The sequence below is a fragment of the Pelodiscus sinensis genome, chromosome 3 (assembly GCF_052426305.1).
Source record: "Pelodiscus sinensis isolate ZL-2025 chromosome 3, ASM5242630v1, whole genome shotgun sequence".
In the NCBI taxonomy this organism is placed as follows: domain Eukaryota; kingdom Metazoa; phylum Chordata; order Testudines; family Trionychidae; genus Pelodiscus; species Pelodiscus sinensis.
Window position 1 is genome coordinate 140,177,894 of NC_143054.1, and position 18,156 is coordinate 140,196,049.

At 40.3% G+C, this 18,156-nt stretch overlaps 1 protein-coding gene across 5 annotated transcripts in view; it reads left to right on the top strand.

Annotated features, from left to right (window-relative positions):
• The window catches only part of BIRC6 (baculoviral IAP repeat containing 6), a 339,419-nt gene that overhangs the window by 69,189 nt on the left and 252,074 nt on the right, over positions 1-18,156 (top strand). For all 5 annotated transcript variants that reach the window (XM_075924970.2, XM_089776902.1, XM_089776900.1 and 2 more), the window contains exons 12-15: positions 2,232-2,457; positions 10,044-10,204; positions 14,389-14,520; positions 17,959-18,090. In XM_075924970.2, the coding sequence (XP_075781085.1) occupies positions 2,232-2,457; positions 10,044-10,204; positions 14,389-14,520; positions 17,959-18,090 (651 nt within the window). The remainder of the gene's footprint in view (positions 1-2,231; positions 2,458-10,043; positions 10,205-14,388; positions 14,521-17,958; positions 18,091-18,156) is intronic.

The following is an 18,156-nucleotide window of genomic DNA, read 5'->3' on the forward strand; positions in this document are numbered from 1 at the left end:
TGTAGGAGCATAAGCTTTCGTGGGCAAAGACCCACTTCGTCAGATGCATGTCTAATCAAGTCTAATGTCAACCCTGCTTACTGGACTCCCGAAACCTGATCTAAATCTCCATGATAGCTCAGCCGAAAAACGTTTCTTTGGCTGTGGACTTTAAAGTTCTAATGTGAACTGAGTTGGCATGTAGAATTTTATCTCAGCTGCCATTGATTGAAACAGTTGGGTATGCAAAGTGTGAGGTAATGGTTTGTGGAACATGTTTCTTGCTAATAGTTCAAAATGTTTGAAAGTTAACATTAGGTTAGAAATAAACTGATGGTGGACAGGGCAGAGAAGTGTTTTGCCCTATTTCCATTCCTGCCATTGTTGTTAATTTTTGAAACATCTGTGTTCATTTTACTTTAGATACAGTTTAATTACATGACTTTGGGAAAATATTAAACAGCTTGAATCTTGGTTCTATAACAAGTTAAAAAGTCTAGCTTAGGGAAAAGAGAAGGTTCTCAGTATTTTTGTTGAAATTGCCTTAATTTTCATAGTCAGTGGAAACTTAATTTTGAACTTGCTTCTGCTGAAATCTTAACATATTATAGAATTTAGTGTTGTCCTGAGAAGCTGTTAAGTTAGACTTTGTCGATTGTGTTAAAAATACACATGGTTCTGTCCAGTGTTCCCTCTAAGCTGCGTGGCGGCACAGCCCTGAGACTCTGACTGGGTGGGTCTGGTTAATCATCTGTGAAGCTGCGCTGCCCCACATTTTAGAGGGAATACTGGTCCTATCTATAAAATGAGTTTTCCACTCTGTTCCTATGGGATAGGAATATATATTCAGTTGTCATTCTTGGTAGTCTCAAATCTGCTGCACCAAGAATGATCGATCTGAACTATATACTTAGCTACAAGAAGGAATTTCTTCTAAGCACAATTGAGACACATTAATGGATAATGTGAGGAACCTTTTTTGCATTGTGCTTGTCCTGTGGGCTTTCTGAAAGCTGAAATTAAAATATTAATTGTGAAGTTTACCTTTTACCCCTTTTGGTCTCTCTGAACATCCACTTTAGATTTCAAGCCTCTGTCCACTGTTTCTTAGAGTGGAATCACAAGATTATCCCATTCGCAGCCTGGAGGCTGTCTTGTGCTCCCCTAGTATTAACTGTTTACCATAGCAAGTTAAATGTAGGCTGAGCCTACAGGTCAGTGGTCCTTGTAATCTGTGTGCTTGGGCTGGCACCCAGGCAATTTTCAAATGCCACTCAGCTGGTTAGCGGAGTGCCTGCAGCTGGCAGCATGTGTTCCTGTTGTTGGTGCACATCTGCACAGCCTCTGTGCACATAACACTATTGGGCATAGGGACAAAAAAAATTACTGAACATTTCTCTGCAGTTTTGTTCCCTCTGTGTCCATAACAGTGGTAACTAAGCATTGTCCTTACATCAGTTTTATTTATTTAGAACAAAACCATTTTAGAGAAACATTGTATAGTATAACAACAGACTGTATGTGTCTAGCTTTCCCTAAAACTTACTATTCCCTGGATGTGGGAAGGCCTAATTCCTTTGGACTCACCTTGCAGTGTCGCTGAACTTATCTACTCCTGCCCCCACCCCCCACCCTTTGTCCACTGCCAGCACTTCAACTCTTCAGTGTTCTTTTGCTCTCCCAAGTTCCCAGCCTATCAAAACAAGCTTGCACCTTTCTTGGAGATAGGATCCTGGAAGCTAACATACTGGCACATTGTCTTTCAGGTGTGTGCTGGAGTGTCTTATCTACCTTCTGTGGTATTGTTTTCTTGTTAGCACTTTCTACAGTCCCCTAGAAATACAGATTATAATAATTCTATAGGAAATTCTAATTACCCACCATAGTTATACAATAACTTGACCTCACCATTATAACATTATTATACTTCAGTGTTTTTAGATTATGGCATCAGTTAGGAATCCATCACAACATGGAATGGAGAGTTTTTGTCAAAGTGGGTCAGGAGATATATTAAAAAGAAACACACTCAACTAAAGTGGAAAAATCAAAAGTTTATGAACAAGTTTGCTGTTAGGAACGCTGACTTCAAAACTAGCTGACTTTTCATGTGTTTTCCGAAAAATCTGTATCCAAACACCTTTTTAATGGTGATTTAGTAGTTGGGATAATTTTGGAATTTGGTCTAGAATGTTTTGGAGAGGAAGGTATATGTAATAAATATATTGGTTTTTCTCTTCAACAAATATTAGGTGTCGATCTTTTGGTGGACCAACCTTTTTCCCTTGAAACCTTGACATCCTTGGTGGAATTAACCCGTTTTGAGACTCTGACCCCACGATTTTCAGCCACTGTACCTCCGTGCTGGGTGGAAGTCCAACAGGAACAACAGCAAAGACGGCATCCTCAACATTTACATCAGCAGCACCATGGAGATGCAGCTCAGCATACACGGACTTGGAAGCTGCAGACAGATAGGTAAGTAGGGCTCAAGAAAGAGGGTTGTGTGTGAGTGAGACTAATTTAAGTCACTACTTCATCTACTATCAACACGAGCTTCAATGAAGGTATCAACTGGTCAACACACTACAAAGGCAATTTCCTCTACTTTTGAAATTTGCATTGACAGGTTAAAAGATGTGAATGGGACACATTCAGTCTGACTCAATTAGCGTCATTAACATTAGTCCTACAATTGACAGGTAACTGTTTGCTGTTACTTATACTCCGGATTCTGTAACTTTGATGCCAACTCATCGGATGAAGTGAGTTTTACCCACGAAATTCATGCTATATTTGTTAGTCTCTAAGGTGCCACAGGATAGTCGCTGTCTGTGCAACTATTTAAAAAACAAGTGCATAAATTAAAAACAAATGAACTTTTAATGTAACTCTTTATTCTTGATCTTTTGCATTGGCTCCTTTGGTTGAGGTTTCTGTTTTTGTTTCATTGCACCCTGAGACAGTTAGAAAAGTTCAGTTTTGAGTAGCTTGTGAATTCCTAGGTGTGTTAAATATCATCATTGTTTTCCTCTTTCGTAAGTGTAAAGATACCTCCATCAGAGATGCATTTTTCCTAAATAGATTTTGGGTATTTCTAAACCAAGTCTATTAAGGAATGCTAATTAAAGCCTAAAGCAAGTGTATTAAAATCAGGAAGCCAGACACCATTGTGAATATTTTTATATTAAAAATAACACTTCATTTTCACTTTTTTAAAAATAAAAATAAAAATTTCATTTAAAATTTAACTACGGTGCTGTGTCCCCTGCTCACTGTGCTTGCCAACCCCCTTTGGCAGAGGGTAGGCAACCGTGGCTCTGCCACTGGGGAGTGCTGGGCTGTGGCCGCGCCAGCCAAGGTTTACTCCCCCTTCCACCAGCCCAAGCCCCTTCTCCCTCTCCTGCTCTTAGCCAGCCAAGGCCCCATCTCTGCCTCCCCACACCCTATCACATGGGTTTTGCTGCCGGTGCGACAGATCAGCTGTTTTTAAAACAGCTGCCCACCACGTGGTGACTGTCAGAGCTTCAGCCAGCTACTATGTGGCAGCCAAGGAGGTCAGGGTGTACTCCAATCCCAACCCCTTCCATGGGCCTCACCATCTGCCCCCTAACCACACGGTCCTGCCCCTCTTCCTTCCTTCCCCTCCGTCCTTCCCCCACAAGCCCAGCAGCATCTTACCTTCAAGGTGCAAGGAAGGTGAGTGCTGCTGTTGAGGAGTCAGAGCCATATTTAGGTCTCTGCCATAGCTTGCCGACCTTGTTATGGGGTTAGCAGCAGGGAGGAGATGGGGAAGAGGCTGAGTGGCTGAGATGGGAGGGGCTGAAGGACTCAGAGTGATGTGATGTCACTGTTACCACTGCAGGAAAAACTTGGTTAGAGATATAGTAAGAAAATGGCTCTTGTATTTTATAACTATCTGTTACAAGAGTTAAACTCCATATAGGATAAAAATAATATTGAAAAAAAATTTGGTTCAATATTGGAGCACCATTGGGGCTCGTTAAATATATAATTATTACACATGCATTTACACAATTACTATTATTTGTTCTTTTAACTTGAGAGTTATGAACAGGCATCCTTTCTGTGAGCTTTTAAACTATATATAGTCTACAAAATGAGAATTTACTTGAAAGATGTATGCAAATCGTCTTTGACATGAGACCTTTACTGTTCATTGAAAAATGCTTGAAGGAGCAAATGAAGAATACTGTAAATGGTAGTATGCTGAGTTAAGGTAATATGTGTAATAGGGATCTGTGTCAGGCAAATCTTAGCATCGTTGATTAAGCTCATTAATGTCAGGATTGTTGCTGAATTAAGAGGGGTTGCAGACACCAGTGGCAATAGAGAAATATACAAAGGAACACAGAGGAATTAGAAGTGTTTACAAGAAACACAGTGCACCTTGAATAAACAAAAGCTAATATGATGAGAGAAGGACAGTTCTGAAACACTTGGAAAGTGGTATTTATAAGAATCCTAGGGATGAAAGTGCATCAACTTGGATAAAGATTGCAATATATCTTTAAAAAACATCCCCTACCCCATGCACATGCACACAATGTGGCTTTGGGTTGCATATTCGTGTGAATGAAATAGGAAAGAGTCAGAATACTTCTTTCAGATCTGAGTATCTCACGATCAAAAGATTGGATGTGACCTACATTTATAAATCTATACATTTTTAACATAGAGGAAAGAAGTTAATTATGTTGCAAGGTGAAATATTTTAATCCCTTACTTCTGATTAAGATAAATGACTGTTGGGTTCAGTATTAGGAAATCTTCCTGGTAGAGAAATCTAATAGATATGAATGAGACTCTTAGAGTTAATGGACCTTATGCCTCAGGGCAAAGCTAACCAAGGAGGAAATGTTCCAGATGGACGGGTTATTTCGTAACTGCAAATGTGAGGCTTCTTTTGCCCTCATTTTTTTTAAAGCATCTGGTGCTGGCTACCATTAGAAATGAGATACAGAATTAAGATTAATCAGTGGTCTGATCTGTTACGGCAATGCTTTGTTAAATAAACTGAAGAAAATAATCCTGTGAATGATAGCCCTCTATTGCATTTGGAATATTCCAGCTCTTGCTTGAATGGTTATGATTTAAAAGTATATATAAAACTGAAAAGAGAGTTCATAGCCTGGGATACAGGGTGAACGTCTATGGTGGTGTTCCCTCAGACATTCGGAAGGCACTGCAATATATGAAATTGCACAGCTGCTAACTGTAATATATAACCTATCACTGAAGTCAGCCTCCTGTACCATATGACTCAAAAGTAGATAATGTAACACCAGTTTTTAAAAAGGGCTCCGGAATCAATCCTAACAATTACAGGCCTGTGAGCCTAACTTCAGTAGTAGGCAGATTGGTAGAAACTAGAGTAAGAAGGTGAATTATCACATCACAGAGAAACACAATTTGTTGTGGAAGAATCAAATGCCTTATCAACCTGTTGAAATGTTTTCTGGGGATCAGTAAGTATGTGGGTAAGTGATCCAATTGATGTACTGAACTTGGGTTTTCTGAAAGCTTTTGATAGACTCCTTCACAGAAGGCACTTAGGAAATGGAAGGGAAATGGAAATGTCATCGTTTCAAATTCTTCAGTGCTATCTACTCCATACGGAGGGCTTCTTTTATTGTAGATAAATCATGCTTCCGTGAGAAGCAGTAGCTAAACTGTCAAGAGACTTTTCCTGTCTGGTGCTGTCTACATTAGGTTTTAGGTTTTACACTAAGAGGCATAGGTTCTTCATATCCCTTAGTAACTTTGTTATACTGACTTGATTTCATAGTGCAGACTAGGCCTAAGTAGCTGTGGATTTAGAGGGATGGTCCTCTTTGATTAGTAGCTGATTACAAGATAGGAAACTGTAGGAATAAATAGTTGAGGTTTCACAGTAGACAGAGAAAACAGCATCAGGATTCTGCAAGGATTTGTACTGGGAGCTGTGCTGTTCAGCATATTCATGAATGACCTGGAAAAGGGGGTGAACAGTAGGGATGTCAATGAGTAGTCATCTAGGCGATTAACTGATAAGCCTAGGCTTACTGGTTAATCTTGTCGACTATTTGCTCCCCCCCCCCTTGCAACCAAGAGGGAGAAAGCGGGAGCTAGCTTAAAAGCCAGTTGCGCCCAGCACCTGTTCTGCAGTGCTGCCTGCTCCCCTCTGACCTGCTGGTGCTGCTGCCTCTAATAGAGGCAGTAGCAGCAGGGAGGGGCACAGGGGAGGCTGCTGCAAAGTGGCCCCTGTCTGCGGTGAGCCCAGGCTCACTCGGGGAGATGCAGAGCAGTCTTTGTCCATGGCGAACCTGGGCCTACTGTGGACAGAGGCTGCTTCATGGTAGCAGTTCCTGCTCCCAGGGCATCCGAGCTCCCTGGAGCAGCCTCTGTCTATGGAGAGCCTGGACTATATCAGAGGCAGCAGCATATGGTGGCGGACAGCTGGTCTGTAAGGAAAGCTTGTTTTTAAACTGGCTCGCCTCTCGAACTGGCTTCCTCTGCCTTCCCCATGCTGCTGCCTCTGATACAGTATTGATCTTCAGAACCATCATGATTTGTGCAGGAGAGTTGCACTTTTTGCCAGTCTGTCCTTTGTCAAGTAGCCACCTGGTACTGGGCCTGGAGGACATTCTAGGTAGCCTAGCTCCTATAGTGCCTCCAGATCGGGAAGGGGTAGCCTTGTCTCAAGATGTGGCCATGTTGTTGACATCTTCCTCTTCCCTGATTACTGCCATCAGCTTTAGGAACTGTTGAGGATGCCTTGTGTTGTGTTAGAAGAGATGCAGCACAGACAACATCAGTTGCTGGACATTCTGGAACTTTGGGCAGTCAGAAGAGCCCGTGATGCATTTTTTTTTAATCAATTCACACTCCCATGTCAGATAACACCACTGTAGCTTTCTATGTAAATAAGCAAGGGGGCATGAGGCTACTGTGTGGAAGTAGTGTGCCTGTGGAAGGAAGTATTGCACTGTGCACCGTATTCTATTGTCTGTGGCCTGTCTCATGTGGACTCAGAATGTAACTGATGGTGCTCTCGGAAGGAATTTTGTAACAAACCATGAGTGGGAGCTGCACAGTGCAGTAGTCAGGGAAATCTTTAGTTGCTGGAGAACTCCTGTCATGGATTTTGCCTCTCCCAACAACACCAAGCGCACCTAGTACTCTTCCAGAGGCAGGCTTGGAGCTTGTTCCTAAGGCAACAGCCTCGTCATTGACTGATTGGACTGGATCAGTTATACCTTCTTTAATTACCTTGACTTAAGCAAAGCTTTTGTTGCGGACTCCACAATATTCTTGCCCCCAAGTTAAGGGAATATGGATTGGATAAATGGATTGTAAGATGGATAGAAAGCTGGCTAGACTGTTGGGCCCAGCGGGTAGTGATCAACAGCTCAATGTCAGGTTGGCAGTAGGTTTCTAGTGGAGTGCCCCAAAGATCTGTTCTAGGACCGGTTTTGTTCAACATGTTTATTAATGACCTGGATGAGAGGATGGATTGCACCCTCTGCAAGTTCACAGATGACACTAAGCTAAGGGGAGAGGTAGATACGCTGGAGGGTAGGGTTAGGGTCCAGAGTGATTTGGACAGATTAGAGGATTGGGCCAAAAGAAATCTGATGAAGCTCAACAAGGAGAAGTATAGAGTCCTGCACTTGGGACAGAAGAATCCCAAGCATAGTTACAGGCTGGGGACTGACTGCCTAAGTAGCAGTTGTGCAGAAAAGGACCTGGGGATTACAGTGGATGAGAAGCTGGATATGAGTCAACAGTTTTCCCCATGTAGCCAAGAAGGCTAATGGCATATTAGGTGGCATTAGGAGGAGCATTTCTAGCAGATCTAGAGAAGTGATTATTTCCCTTTATTCCCTTTATCTTGTCGACTATTTGCTCCCCCCCTCCTTGCAACCAAGAGGGAGAAAGCAGGAGCTAGCTTAAAAGCCAGTTGCGCCCAGCACCTGTTCTGCAGTGCTGCTGATGTGAGGTCACATCTGGAGAATTGTATCCAGTTCTGCACCCTTCCACTATAGAAAGGATGTGGACACATTGGAGAGGGTCCAGCAGAGGGCGACCAAAATAATTAAGGGGCTGGAGGACAGGACGTATGAGGAGAGTGTGAGGGATTTGGGTTTGTTTAGTCTGCAAAAGAGAAGAGTGAGGGGGGATTTGATAGAAGCCTTCAGTTTCTTGAAGGGAGATTCCAAAGAGGATGGAGAAAGGCTATTCACATAGTGACGGATGGCAGAACAAGTAGCAGTGTTCTCAAGTTACAGTGGGGGAGGTCTAGGTTGGATATTAGGAAAAACTATTTCATTAAGAGGGTGGTGAAGTACTGGAATGGGTTACTTAGGGAGGTGGTGGAATCTCCATCCCTAGAGGGTTTTTAAGTCTCAGCTTGACAAAGCCCTGGCTGGGTTGATTTAGTTGGGATTGGTCCTGCCTTGGGCAGGAGGCTGGACTTGATGATCTCCTGAGGTCTTTTCCAGCTCTATGATTCTATAATTCTGTTAGTCTGTACTGCTCTTGCCCCATGTCCTTCGCAGACTTCAGTAGGAATAAGTAACAGTCATTCTGATGGCTGCATTCTGGCTTTGCCATTTCTGGTTTCCTTCTCCTCTTTGCATCTTGATGCACCTTACATTCCCAGAACTATTTGCAGTAAACAATGGCAGGATCAGGCACCCCGATCTGTAGATGATCCCTGAATTTTTGGAAGGGCATCTTCATTAATGCAGGAATACTCGTTGATATCTCGAGACGATCTCTTGAGTATCAGGAAGAAATCCACGAGGAGATCCTATCAGGCCAGGTGGAAATGTTTTACTTTCTGTGCCCAACAGAAAGACCCTCCCCTTAAGGCTGTAAGTATTACTGTTCTCTTGGACTGTTTTTTGCCTCTGAAAGAGTTGAGTGTTCTCTTAGCTCCATCAGGGTGCATATAGCAGCCATCAGTGCTTTCCCATCACAGTGGAGAGGCACTTCATTTTTACTCACCCATTGACTGTTCAATTCTGGAAGACACTTACAGGGACACATCTTGCCATACAGCCTGCCGTGCTTTGGTGGGACCTCAACCTTATCCTCATGGCCTTATTGAGGTAGCCCTTCAAGGACCTGGGCAAAAAAAGTTGGGATACTTGGGGCCATGATGGCAAACCCTTCTTTCACTAGATTCTGTGAAGACTGTTTCCCTGCGCTTACACCCCAGATTTCTTCTGAAAGTGATATCACACTTCTACCTCAATCAAAAGGCTTGGTATCTGCCACATGCTTCACAGGAGGAATGTTTTCACACTCTTAATGTCTTATGCTTTTACCTGCGGAGGATGAAGGCATTCCGGAGGTCTCCTAGGCTATTTGTTGCCATAGCGGAAAAAATTAAGGAGAATGCTATCTTCACTCTGTTTCAAAGTAGATTTGGTGCTGCATTATGCACTTTCATCAGGGCTGTCTCCGACCTATGGGATACAGGTCCATGCTACAATAGGGCAAGATCATTGTGCTTCACATCCTGCTTATTATGGGACATATGTATAGCAGCCATGTGGAGTTGAGTTCTTGCCATTATACTAGGAGTGGGCAGGCTTCTGTGTGTGCACCTGATAAGAAGCACTTCTCATTTAGTATAAGTTCTCAAATGTATTGCAGAATTTTAATTTGAAATTAGTATTTTGCATTTCCTGTAGGTGGCCATGATACTATTGAAAAGTGACAATGTTTGACACCGTTGGTGAAGAAGGCCAACTTCAGAGATTGCCAAGCCGTTGCCATCATTTTCGTTGTTCTAAATACTGACTTAATACTTTTGATGTTTATGGAGGCAGTTGGCTTTCAATGTTTTCTATATAAAGTGAACATGCATAATTGATTTTGCTTCAGAGAGTCATGAGGATATTGAGTGAATGTGAGGGAAGCTTAGTCTGCCTAATGTAAAACATCTTGCTCACTATATTAGAGAAAAAAAATAAAATGAATGCTGACATTTGTTTGGTTGTAGTGAACTTTTCGGCATGGTATTACAAAAATGCCTATTTTTTCCCCAACAGCAACAGCTGGGATGAACATGTCTTTGAATTGGTGTTGCCAAAAGCCTGTATGGTTGGACATGTGGATTTCAAATTTGTTTTGAATTCAAACATAACAAACATTCCACAGATTCAAGTGACTTTACTGAAAAATAAAGCTCCTGGCTTAGGAAAAGTCAATGGTAAGAAAGGAGATCATCTCTTCTCAACTTGTTACTTTTTAGGTCTGCTATTTTTACTGATTTAAGTAGAGATGATGTAAAGATTTGTAGATCTCAATTTTACATTTACTTCTTGGCAATGCATCGTAACTTTCTTTGCACACATTAACATTCATTAAACACTGAGGAGCAAAAATGAGAAAAACATGAACCTAGTTAAAGATAAGCACAGATTTTGAAACCTAACTGTTGTCTAAAGAAGAAACTAGTATAGTCAAAGCAACAATAATTTGATGGGAACTTACATGTTGTCTTACTGCAAGCCTCTGACAATGCATTAAAAGAAAGTTGTACGCCTCAGAAATGACAGAATTTCTGAGGTATACAACAAATTTTCTTCTTAATCAAAGGATTTTTTTAAGATAAGTAATTCTTCCAGTTCATAATTAGAAATTCAGTTTTCAGGTGTCCATGCCTGTTGGGCATATGAGTGCCTTTATGTGAAGAAAATCAAACCCCCTCCCCCTTCCTGAAACTAGAAAGCTTTGAAAGTAAAAGTTGCATTACTGTGGATTTAAGAACAGAAAACAAATTCAGAGCCATTGTCAGAAAACTCCCAGGGCTTACCCCATAAATTTCAGTGAAGGTATAAAAGAGTACTGCAGAGTCTTTTAGAGAATATGCTTTCCCTGCCGAGACTCTGCTACTCTGGAGTATTGTTGCCTTGGATACACAACAGCTTTTCCGTGGTATTCTTAAAAAAAAAAAAAAGAGGACAATATGGCTAAGAATTTCAACACACAATTCAACTGTGAACACAAGACAGAGGGAAACACATGCTCGCACATTTTCCCTGTGTTTGAGACTTGATATGAAGTATCACTCAGAAGATATTGAAGCACTCTTGGTAATCATGTCCAATGATGGGGAATACGGGCAGTCCCCGAGTTACGCAGATCCGACTTATGTCGGATCCGCAGTTATGAACGGGGTTTTTCTCGCCCAGATGCGCCGCAGTCCCGCTGCCCGCATCCTCCAGGGCGAGAAAAGCTGCTCCGCGTCTCCCTGGTCTGCTGGGGGGGGGGGTGTGTGTGTGTGTGTGTGTGTGTGTGTGTGTGTGTGTGTGTGTGTGTGTGTGGCTGGTGCGCCTCCCCCCCTCCCCCAGCATACCAGGCTTTTCTCCTGATGCCTGTGGTAGAGCAGCTGGGGCACTGCTGGTTGGTCCTGTAGCTCTGCTCTGGGTGCTACTGGACCAACCCGGCAGCACCCCAGCTGCTCTGCCCCAGGCGTCCTTATTCAGCCTTTGCTGAAACTGACCAGCGCTGACTACAGGAAGCCCGAGGCAGAGTTGCTCTATCCCGGGCTTCCTGGAATCAGCCGCTGCTCAGTTTCAGCAGCAGCTGACTTGGGGACGCCTGAGGTTCTTAAGTTGAATCTGTATGTAAGAACTGGCGTCCAGATTCAGCAACTCTGCCTCGGGCTTCCTGTAGTCAGCCGCTGCTCAGTTTCAGCAGCGGCTGAATCTGGATGCCAGTTCCGACTTACATACAGATTCAACTTAAGAACAAACCTACAGTCCCTATCTTGTACGTAACCCGGGGACTGCCTGTATACGCCACTATTTGTTAGTTGGCTGAAAACAGTTACTCATTACAGTTCAGCCTCCTTTATGCTAACAAATATATGTCTTTAATATTTGTGCATTTTCTTCTGGGTTTGGGTTTTTAAACAAAATCTTTATACAAACAGTAAAAGTAGCTACATATGGTTTAAGTAGAACTGGGCAAATAACTCAGTGTTACAGTCATGTTTATTTAAATAAGAAACTGATTTAGATTCAGTTGTGGTGTTGCTAGTCAGTTGTTGCATTAATATAAATCACAAGTTATGCTCCAACTCATGACGCTGTACAACTCATGAGATACCAACTGTCACATGAATAAAAAATGTAATCACAATAATGGAATACTATTTATTTAAATGTCTTCTACATTTTCTACTATATTGATATGTTACAACATAGAATGCAGAGCATACAGTGCTCATGTTATATTTTGATTTTTGATTTATAAATACTTGCTCCAAAAAAAGTATTTTTCAACTCACCTAATATAAATACTATATTGCAGTCTCTTTATTATGAAAGAAGAATTCAGAAATGTAGAATTAGGTTAAAAAAAATACATTCAAAAATCAAACGATGTAAACTTTAAAGTGTATAAGCCAGTTCAGTCTTACTTCTTGTTCACTCAATTGCTCAGGCAAACATGTTTGGTCACAATTTGCCAGAGATAATGTTGCCTGCTTCTTGTTTACAATGTCACTTGAAAGGCGTTCGCATTAGGAAAGTAAAATGTTAACTGGTAAGTATTAGTCTGCACTGGCTGAACCTAACTTCTATCATTTTAACTAGTTAACTGTTTAAATGGAATGTTTTTAAATCATTGAAATGGTTACCTTTAAAAAAAAGATATTTATTATCTCCCTAGTTTACATGGCACTGTTGTATCCAGCATCACAAGATATTGTGTGCTAGGTGCAAGAGGGATTCATGTTTTTTTTTTCCTTTTCATGCTTCAACCACCATTCGAGAGCACATGCGTCCATGCTGATGGCGGGCATTGCTTAATGAGTATCCAAAGCGGAAGTGGACCAATGCTTGTGCATTTTCATCATCTCAGTCATGTGCCACCAGCAGAAGGCTGATTTTCTCTTTTGTTAGTTAGGGTTTTGTGGTTTCTGCTTTGGAGTCTTAGTTTTTTAAGACTGCTGAAAGAATGCTCCACATCTTAACCCGCTTAGATTTTTGGATGGCACATGAGATTCTTGGGTCCTGTGTTGTAACTATATTTAGACATCTCGCATTCTAAAAATCTCCGATTCAGTCTTTGTGTTTTGTCAAATCTCCTCTGAAAGAGTTCTTAAAATGAACATTTGCTGGTTCATCATCTGAGGTTGCTGTAACATAAGGCAGAATGAGAGTAAAACAGAACAGGAATTCAGTTACAGATTTAATTGATGCAATAGTTTAACGAGCATCATGGAGGCATGTCCTCTGGAATAGTGACCAAAGCATGGAGAGGCATATGACTGTTTAGCATATCTCACACGTAAGTACCTTGCAATGCCAGCTACAAAAGAGTCAAACTAACAGTTTCAGATGGCACTATAAATAAGAGGTAGACAGCATTATCTCCCATAAATGTAAAGTAACTTCTTTGTCTTAGCATGTGATTGAACAAGAAGTAGGACTGAATGGACTTGTATGCTCTAAAGTTTTAATTTTATTTCAGTGGAACTAGGTAACATCTACATTTGTAAATTACACTTTGGCTGTGTCTACATTGGCATGATTTTGGGCAAAAGCACATCTCTTGCGCAAAAGCACGTCAGTGTAGACGCTCTCTTGCGCAAATACTTTCACGCAAAAACTCTTGCATTAAAAGAATTTGCGCAAAATCTTGCCAGTGTAGATGTAGCCTTTCCCTATAAAAATAATATATACTGAGCACTGTATAATTTGTGTTCTGTGTTGAAATAGAAATCAATATATTTGAAAATGTAGAAAAGCGTCCAAAATATTGAATACATTTCAACTGGCATTGTTTAACTGTGTGATTAAGCATGATTAATTTTGAGTTACTTGTGAGAATTTAACTGTGTTTAATCGACAGCCCTAGTTGTTGCTCTCTTGTGTTAGTATTCTATGAAAATATTTTTAACTGATGAGATGCTGATACTACAGAATATTTTGCAAAAAGCAAAGTTTGGCTTTATGAAATCAAATACCTGTAATAGAAGCCATATGTTAAGCTATGTATAGTCAGGGAAAAGAAACAATATTTATATGTCCAATAAAAGTAACAAACCCAGCTCTGATTTTCAATATCAAACACAAATACTGGTTTGAGAACAATGTACCAGTCAAGTATTATTGATAGAAATTATTTATGAAAAACAAAATTCAGACTCTCAACAAATGGAGGACAGAGGCTAAATTCATTCAATAAATCATGTCCTATTCTAATTTTAGTCTTAATAGGAGTTTGTCACAGTTTTAGGATTTTTTTTTAGTAGAGGTGATGGTTTCAATGAGTATTGAGCAGAAACTTATATCGTAAATCTGCTATGGAAGTTACTGTTTTTGGTTTTAGTAATACTACACAATGTTTATTAGATCTTGATAGTATATTTTTATTTTCCAGAAGCAGCAGTAGATAGACAGATCACCTTTCCTCTATCTCCAGCTCATAGTATTGAAATGGAAAGAAATGGAAAACCAGCACGGGTTGAGTTGAATGAAGAAATACAGAACATGGATGTAGAGGAATCGCAATGTGAGTTGAATATGGTTACTTTCTTATGGAAACTATTACATGAAAACTGTTGAAAGATCATATTGAAACTTCAGTGTAAATACTTTCAGGTTAAAATAAAAAATGCATATTCTCTGTTTACACTGGTCAACACTATTCAGGACAGTGAAGAATATACTTTGTTGTTGAAAGCAAAATTTATCTGGTGAGGACTTTGATTTTGGTCTTGTTTAAATCAAGGTTTTATTTTAATTAGAAATGCTATAGATCATTATAGTATCTGTCAAGCTAATCTGTCATGTCTTCAGCTGTAACATGCTTGTAAATGTTGCTTGAGTGAGTTAGTTATCAGGGAAGTGACTTTCTTTTCATTGCATACCTTTTTATATTAGTTTTCACATCAATGCCTTGAAAACTTAAAATATTCAGTTAAAAATTTCTTTATATCCTTATCAAATTCACTCAATTCTTTATCTAACTCATAGCAGGTCTTTGCCCTAAACTTATGAGAGAATATGTCTGGAAGTTTATCAGAATAGATCTGTGCAGGGGTGACTAGTGCCTAAAAGTAAGGCCAGGTCTATACTACACCCAACAGTTCGGTTTAAGGTATGCAACTCTAGCCACATAGAATATGTAGTTGGAATCGACTTACTTTAAACTGAATTTGGCAGCGTCCCAACAGCGCGAGTCTTAACGGGAACAAATGCTCCTGCTGCTGGCTTCCCTTATTCCTCGCAAAAGGAGGAGTACTGAATGTCAGCAGGGGACACTCTGAGTTGCTCTTAACTGGACTCACTAAATCAAACTCCAGAAGATTGATTGCAGCAGTGGCGATCTTCTTTTTAATGTAGACAAGGTCCAAGTGTTGGAGCTGAATAAGTGTCATAAAAGCCTTCTGTCTTAACTCCTTCAAGTTAAGTCTTAGCTTCCTTCTTTCTTTGTTTCGTGTGGTGACCAGGTTTTTAAAAAAACCAACAGGGTACTATTACAAAGTGTGTTTGGGCTAAGGGGAAGTTTTGGAGAGGAGGGTTTTGGTGGTGGGGAGGAGGTACATGCAGAAATGAGCAGATAAGAATTTTGGGATATGGGAGGAGAGAAAAGGATTCCTAAGTTTGTCCTATCATCTCTTTATCCATCAAACCCACTCCTCTTTCCCTTTTCCTGTTGCCTTTTCCTTCTGAAAATTGAGATGTGTTTATTAAAACATGGGGGTTGAGGGAGCAGGAAATATTTACCTCTTTACTTTATTCTTGCTGTTTTTCCTAACCCATCATTCTGTTTTTTGTGTTAATTCTGATGCTCCAGTTTAGGTTTTCAGTCACCACTTACTCATTACTTATTTCTTGCTGTCTTCATCCTGTTTTCAATTTCTAACTTTGTGCTTTCCTTGCCTTTTTTGTGTTCCTCATTTTGGTGTCTACATACTCATGCCTCCCTTTTCCTCCCTATCTCTGCTCATTTGTTTACAAATACTTTAATTCTCCGTGCCAGTTGCTTATGCTCATTTAGCAACTCATGCCATCAGCTGCCTTGCTTTCTTCTCCCACTACCATTTATTGGAAGACTAGTGTGCTCTCTCCTCCTTAATACTTGGCTCATTTCCTCACTTTGCCGAGGAAGATGGCGGGGGGGATGTAGGCCATGAGAGTGAATCTGACTGAGGGATGCTTCTCAACCTAGCTGAGACATTGTCTTCTGTGGCTTTAGGCAACACAGAATTCTTGATCTGCTAAGATATCCCATCTGTGCTAATATGCTACTGCCTGGAATTCTTGTCTAGAAGCAGTGAATTAGTGAGCTGGAACAGCACCAGTTGCTGTTTTGTTTGTGACAGAGTATGTAAACTCAGACAGCGAGGTGGGTTAGTGGGAGGAAGCCCCTACTTTACAGTCAAGAGTTTGAAGCATCAGTTTTGGGACATTATTGGTAAGTGACACAGGATCCTTTGTTTTTTTTAGTTATAAATTGGTCTTCCATACTTTGAATGTTTATCTCTGACTGCATTTAATATAAACATTAATTGGATGTAATAAGAACTGAATCATGTTTAAGAGGACATCAAGGAGTTCCACTTTTATGATTTTGCTAGAATGGAAAGTACCGTTTGCAATATTCTTGTCACCACTGATCCAGTTTGTTTCAATAAACATCAGGATTTTTTATGGTCTCGCTTGTGTCTAACACTGGTATTTTCAGCCTCAACTGGTTTAAAAAAAATACTCGATACTTTTAAAAGCAGCAGTTAGAATGCAACTCAGATTGACATATGCTTATTCCATAATTATCTCTCTCAAAATAGTTTTATACTTCAGGTGGTGGTAATATATGTGAAAAGTTTAGCAATTGCAATTACTATTAATACTGAGATTCTATTTCAACATCTCAATAAGGTTTAAAGTGCCCTGTTGTACTACGTGCTATAGAAATGCACACAGATATGTGATTTTTGCTGTAAAAATTGACCACCTCTCAACTCCATTATATAAAGATTGCTTTCATTATTCTTCTCTGAAGCTCTTCGGTTGTTTCATTGCTAATATCCATTTTTGTTGCTATTCTTTTTTCCAAAATTTGTTTTAGTAATATGACAAAAAATGAAGATTTGCAATGCAAAGTGTTGACTGAAATAAGCACAGTTTTACTATTTGTTAGAGCCCTGCCCGAATACTAAATTTATATCCATGGATGCAGCTATTTGGAGATATAAAAAGGGTATCTGAGGAGCTTCATGACTGTATGAGGAATGGCAGCAGTGAAAGCAGCTGCGTGTTCGTTTGCCTCTCATGGGAGCCAGCACCCCACACAGGCAGCTCCTTTGGCATGGCTGTACTGCCCCAACCTTGCCTATTGAGGTAGACACCAGGCTCAGCAGCTTTGCATGCTCCCAGACTAGCCTGACGAGGCACAGCTACCATTGAGATTTTTGCTGCTACTATTCCCAGTAGCTCTTTGGGTATCTATTGTATATCTGTGCATATACATTTGCTATTTGCATAGGGTTCTAAGTATGTGTATGTGAATGATCCCATTTCTTTAATTTTGTCCAAATTAAAGTGACATTTTCATCTGCTGCCAAAGAAATCTAACATGAGCTTGTTTTTTAACTAGGACTTGTGATAGTTGTGGCTCAAATGACTATCAGTTCACCATTCTACAGGTTGCAAACTTGTGCTGATTTGTGATTTTCTTTCCAGAGCATCAGCTGTTACATGTACATGTATGTTCTGAAAATAGTACTTTGGGAACTTTCTGAAAATTACAAGTACATAATTGGACTAGAACATGGCTTTTCTTAAGTTACATCTTATGTTTAAGTGTCAGTTCACCTAACTTTTACAGTCTAGGTTGCAGTTTAATATAGATGCATTCAATTTATGAAAATGTATAACTTATTTTGTAATCTAATCTTATTTGAGTCGATATTCATACTACTGAAATTATTTTGTGTTTTTGAAGGTCTTAAGTTGTGTCCATTTTTAGAGGATCACAAAGAAGACATACTTTGTGGTCCAGTGTGGCTGGCTGCTGGACTTGATCTGTCAGGACATGCTGGAATGTTGACGTTAACAAGTCCAAAGCTCGTGAAAGGTAAATTAATTTATCATATTATCTCTCTAAAATACATAAACATTTTCTAACTGTGAGGATGATTAA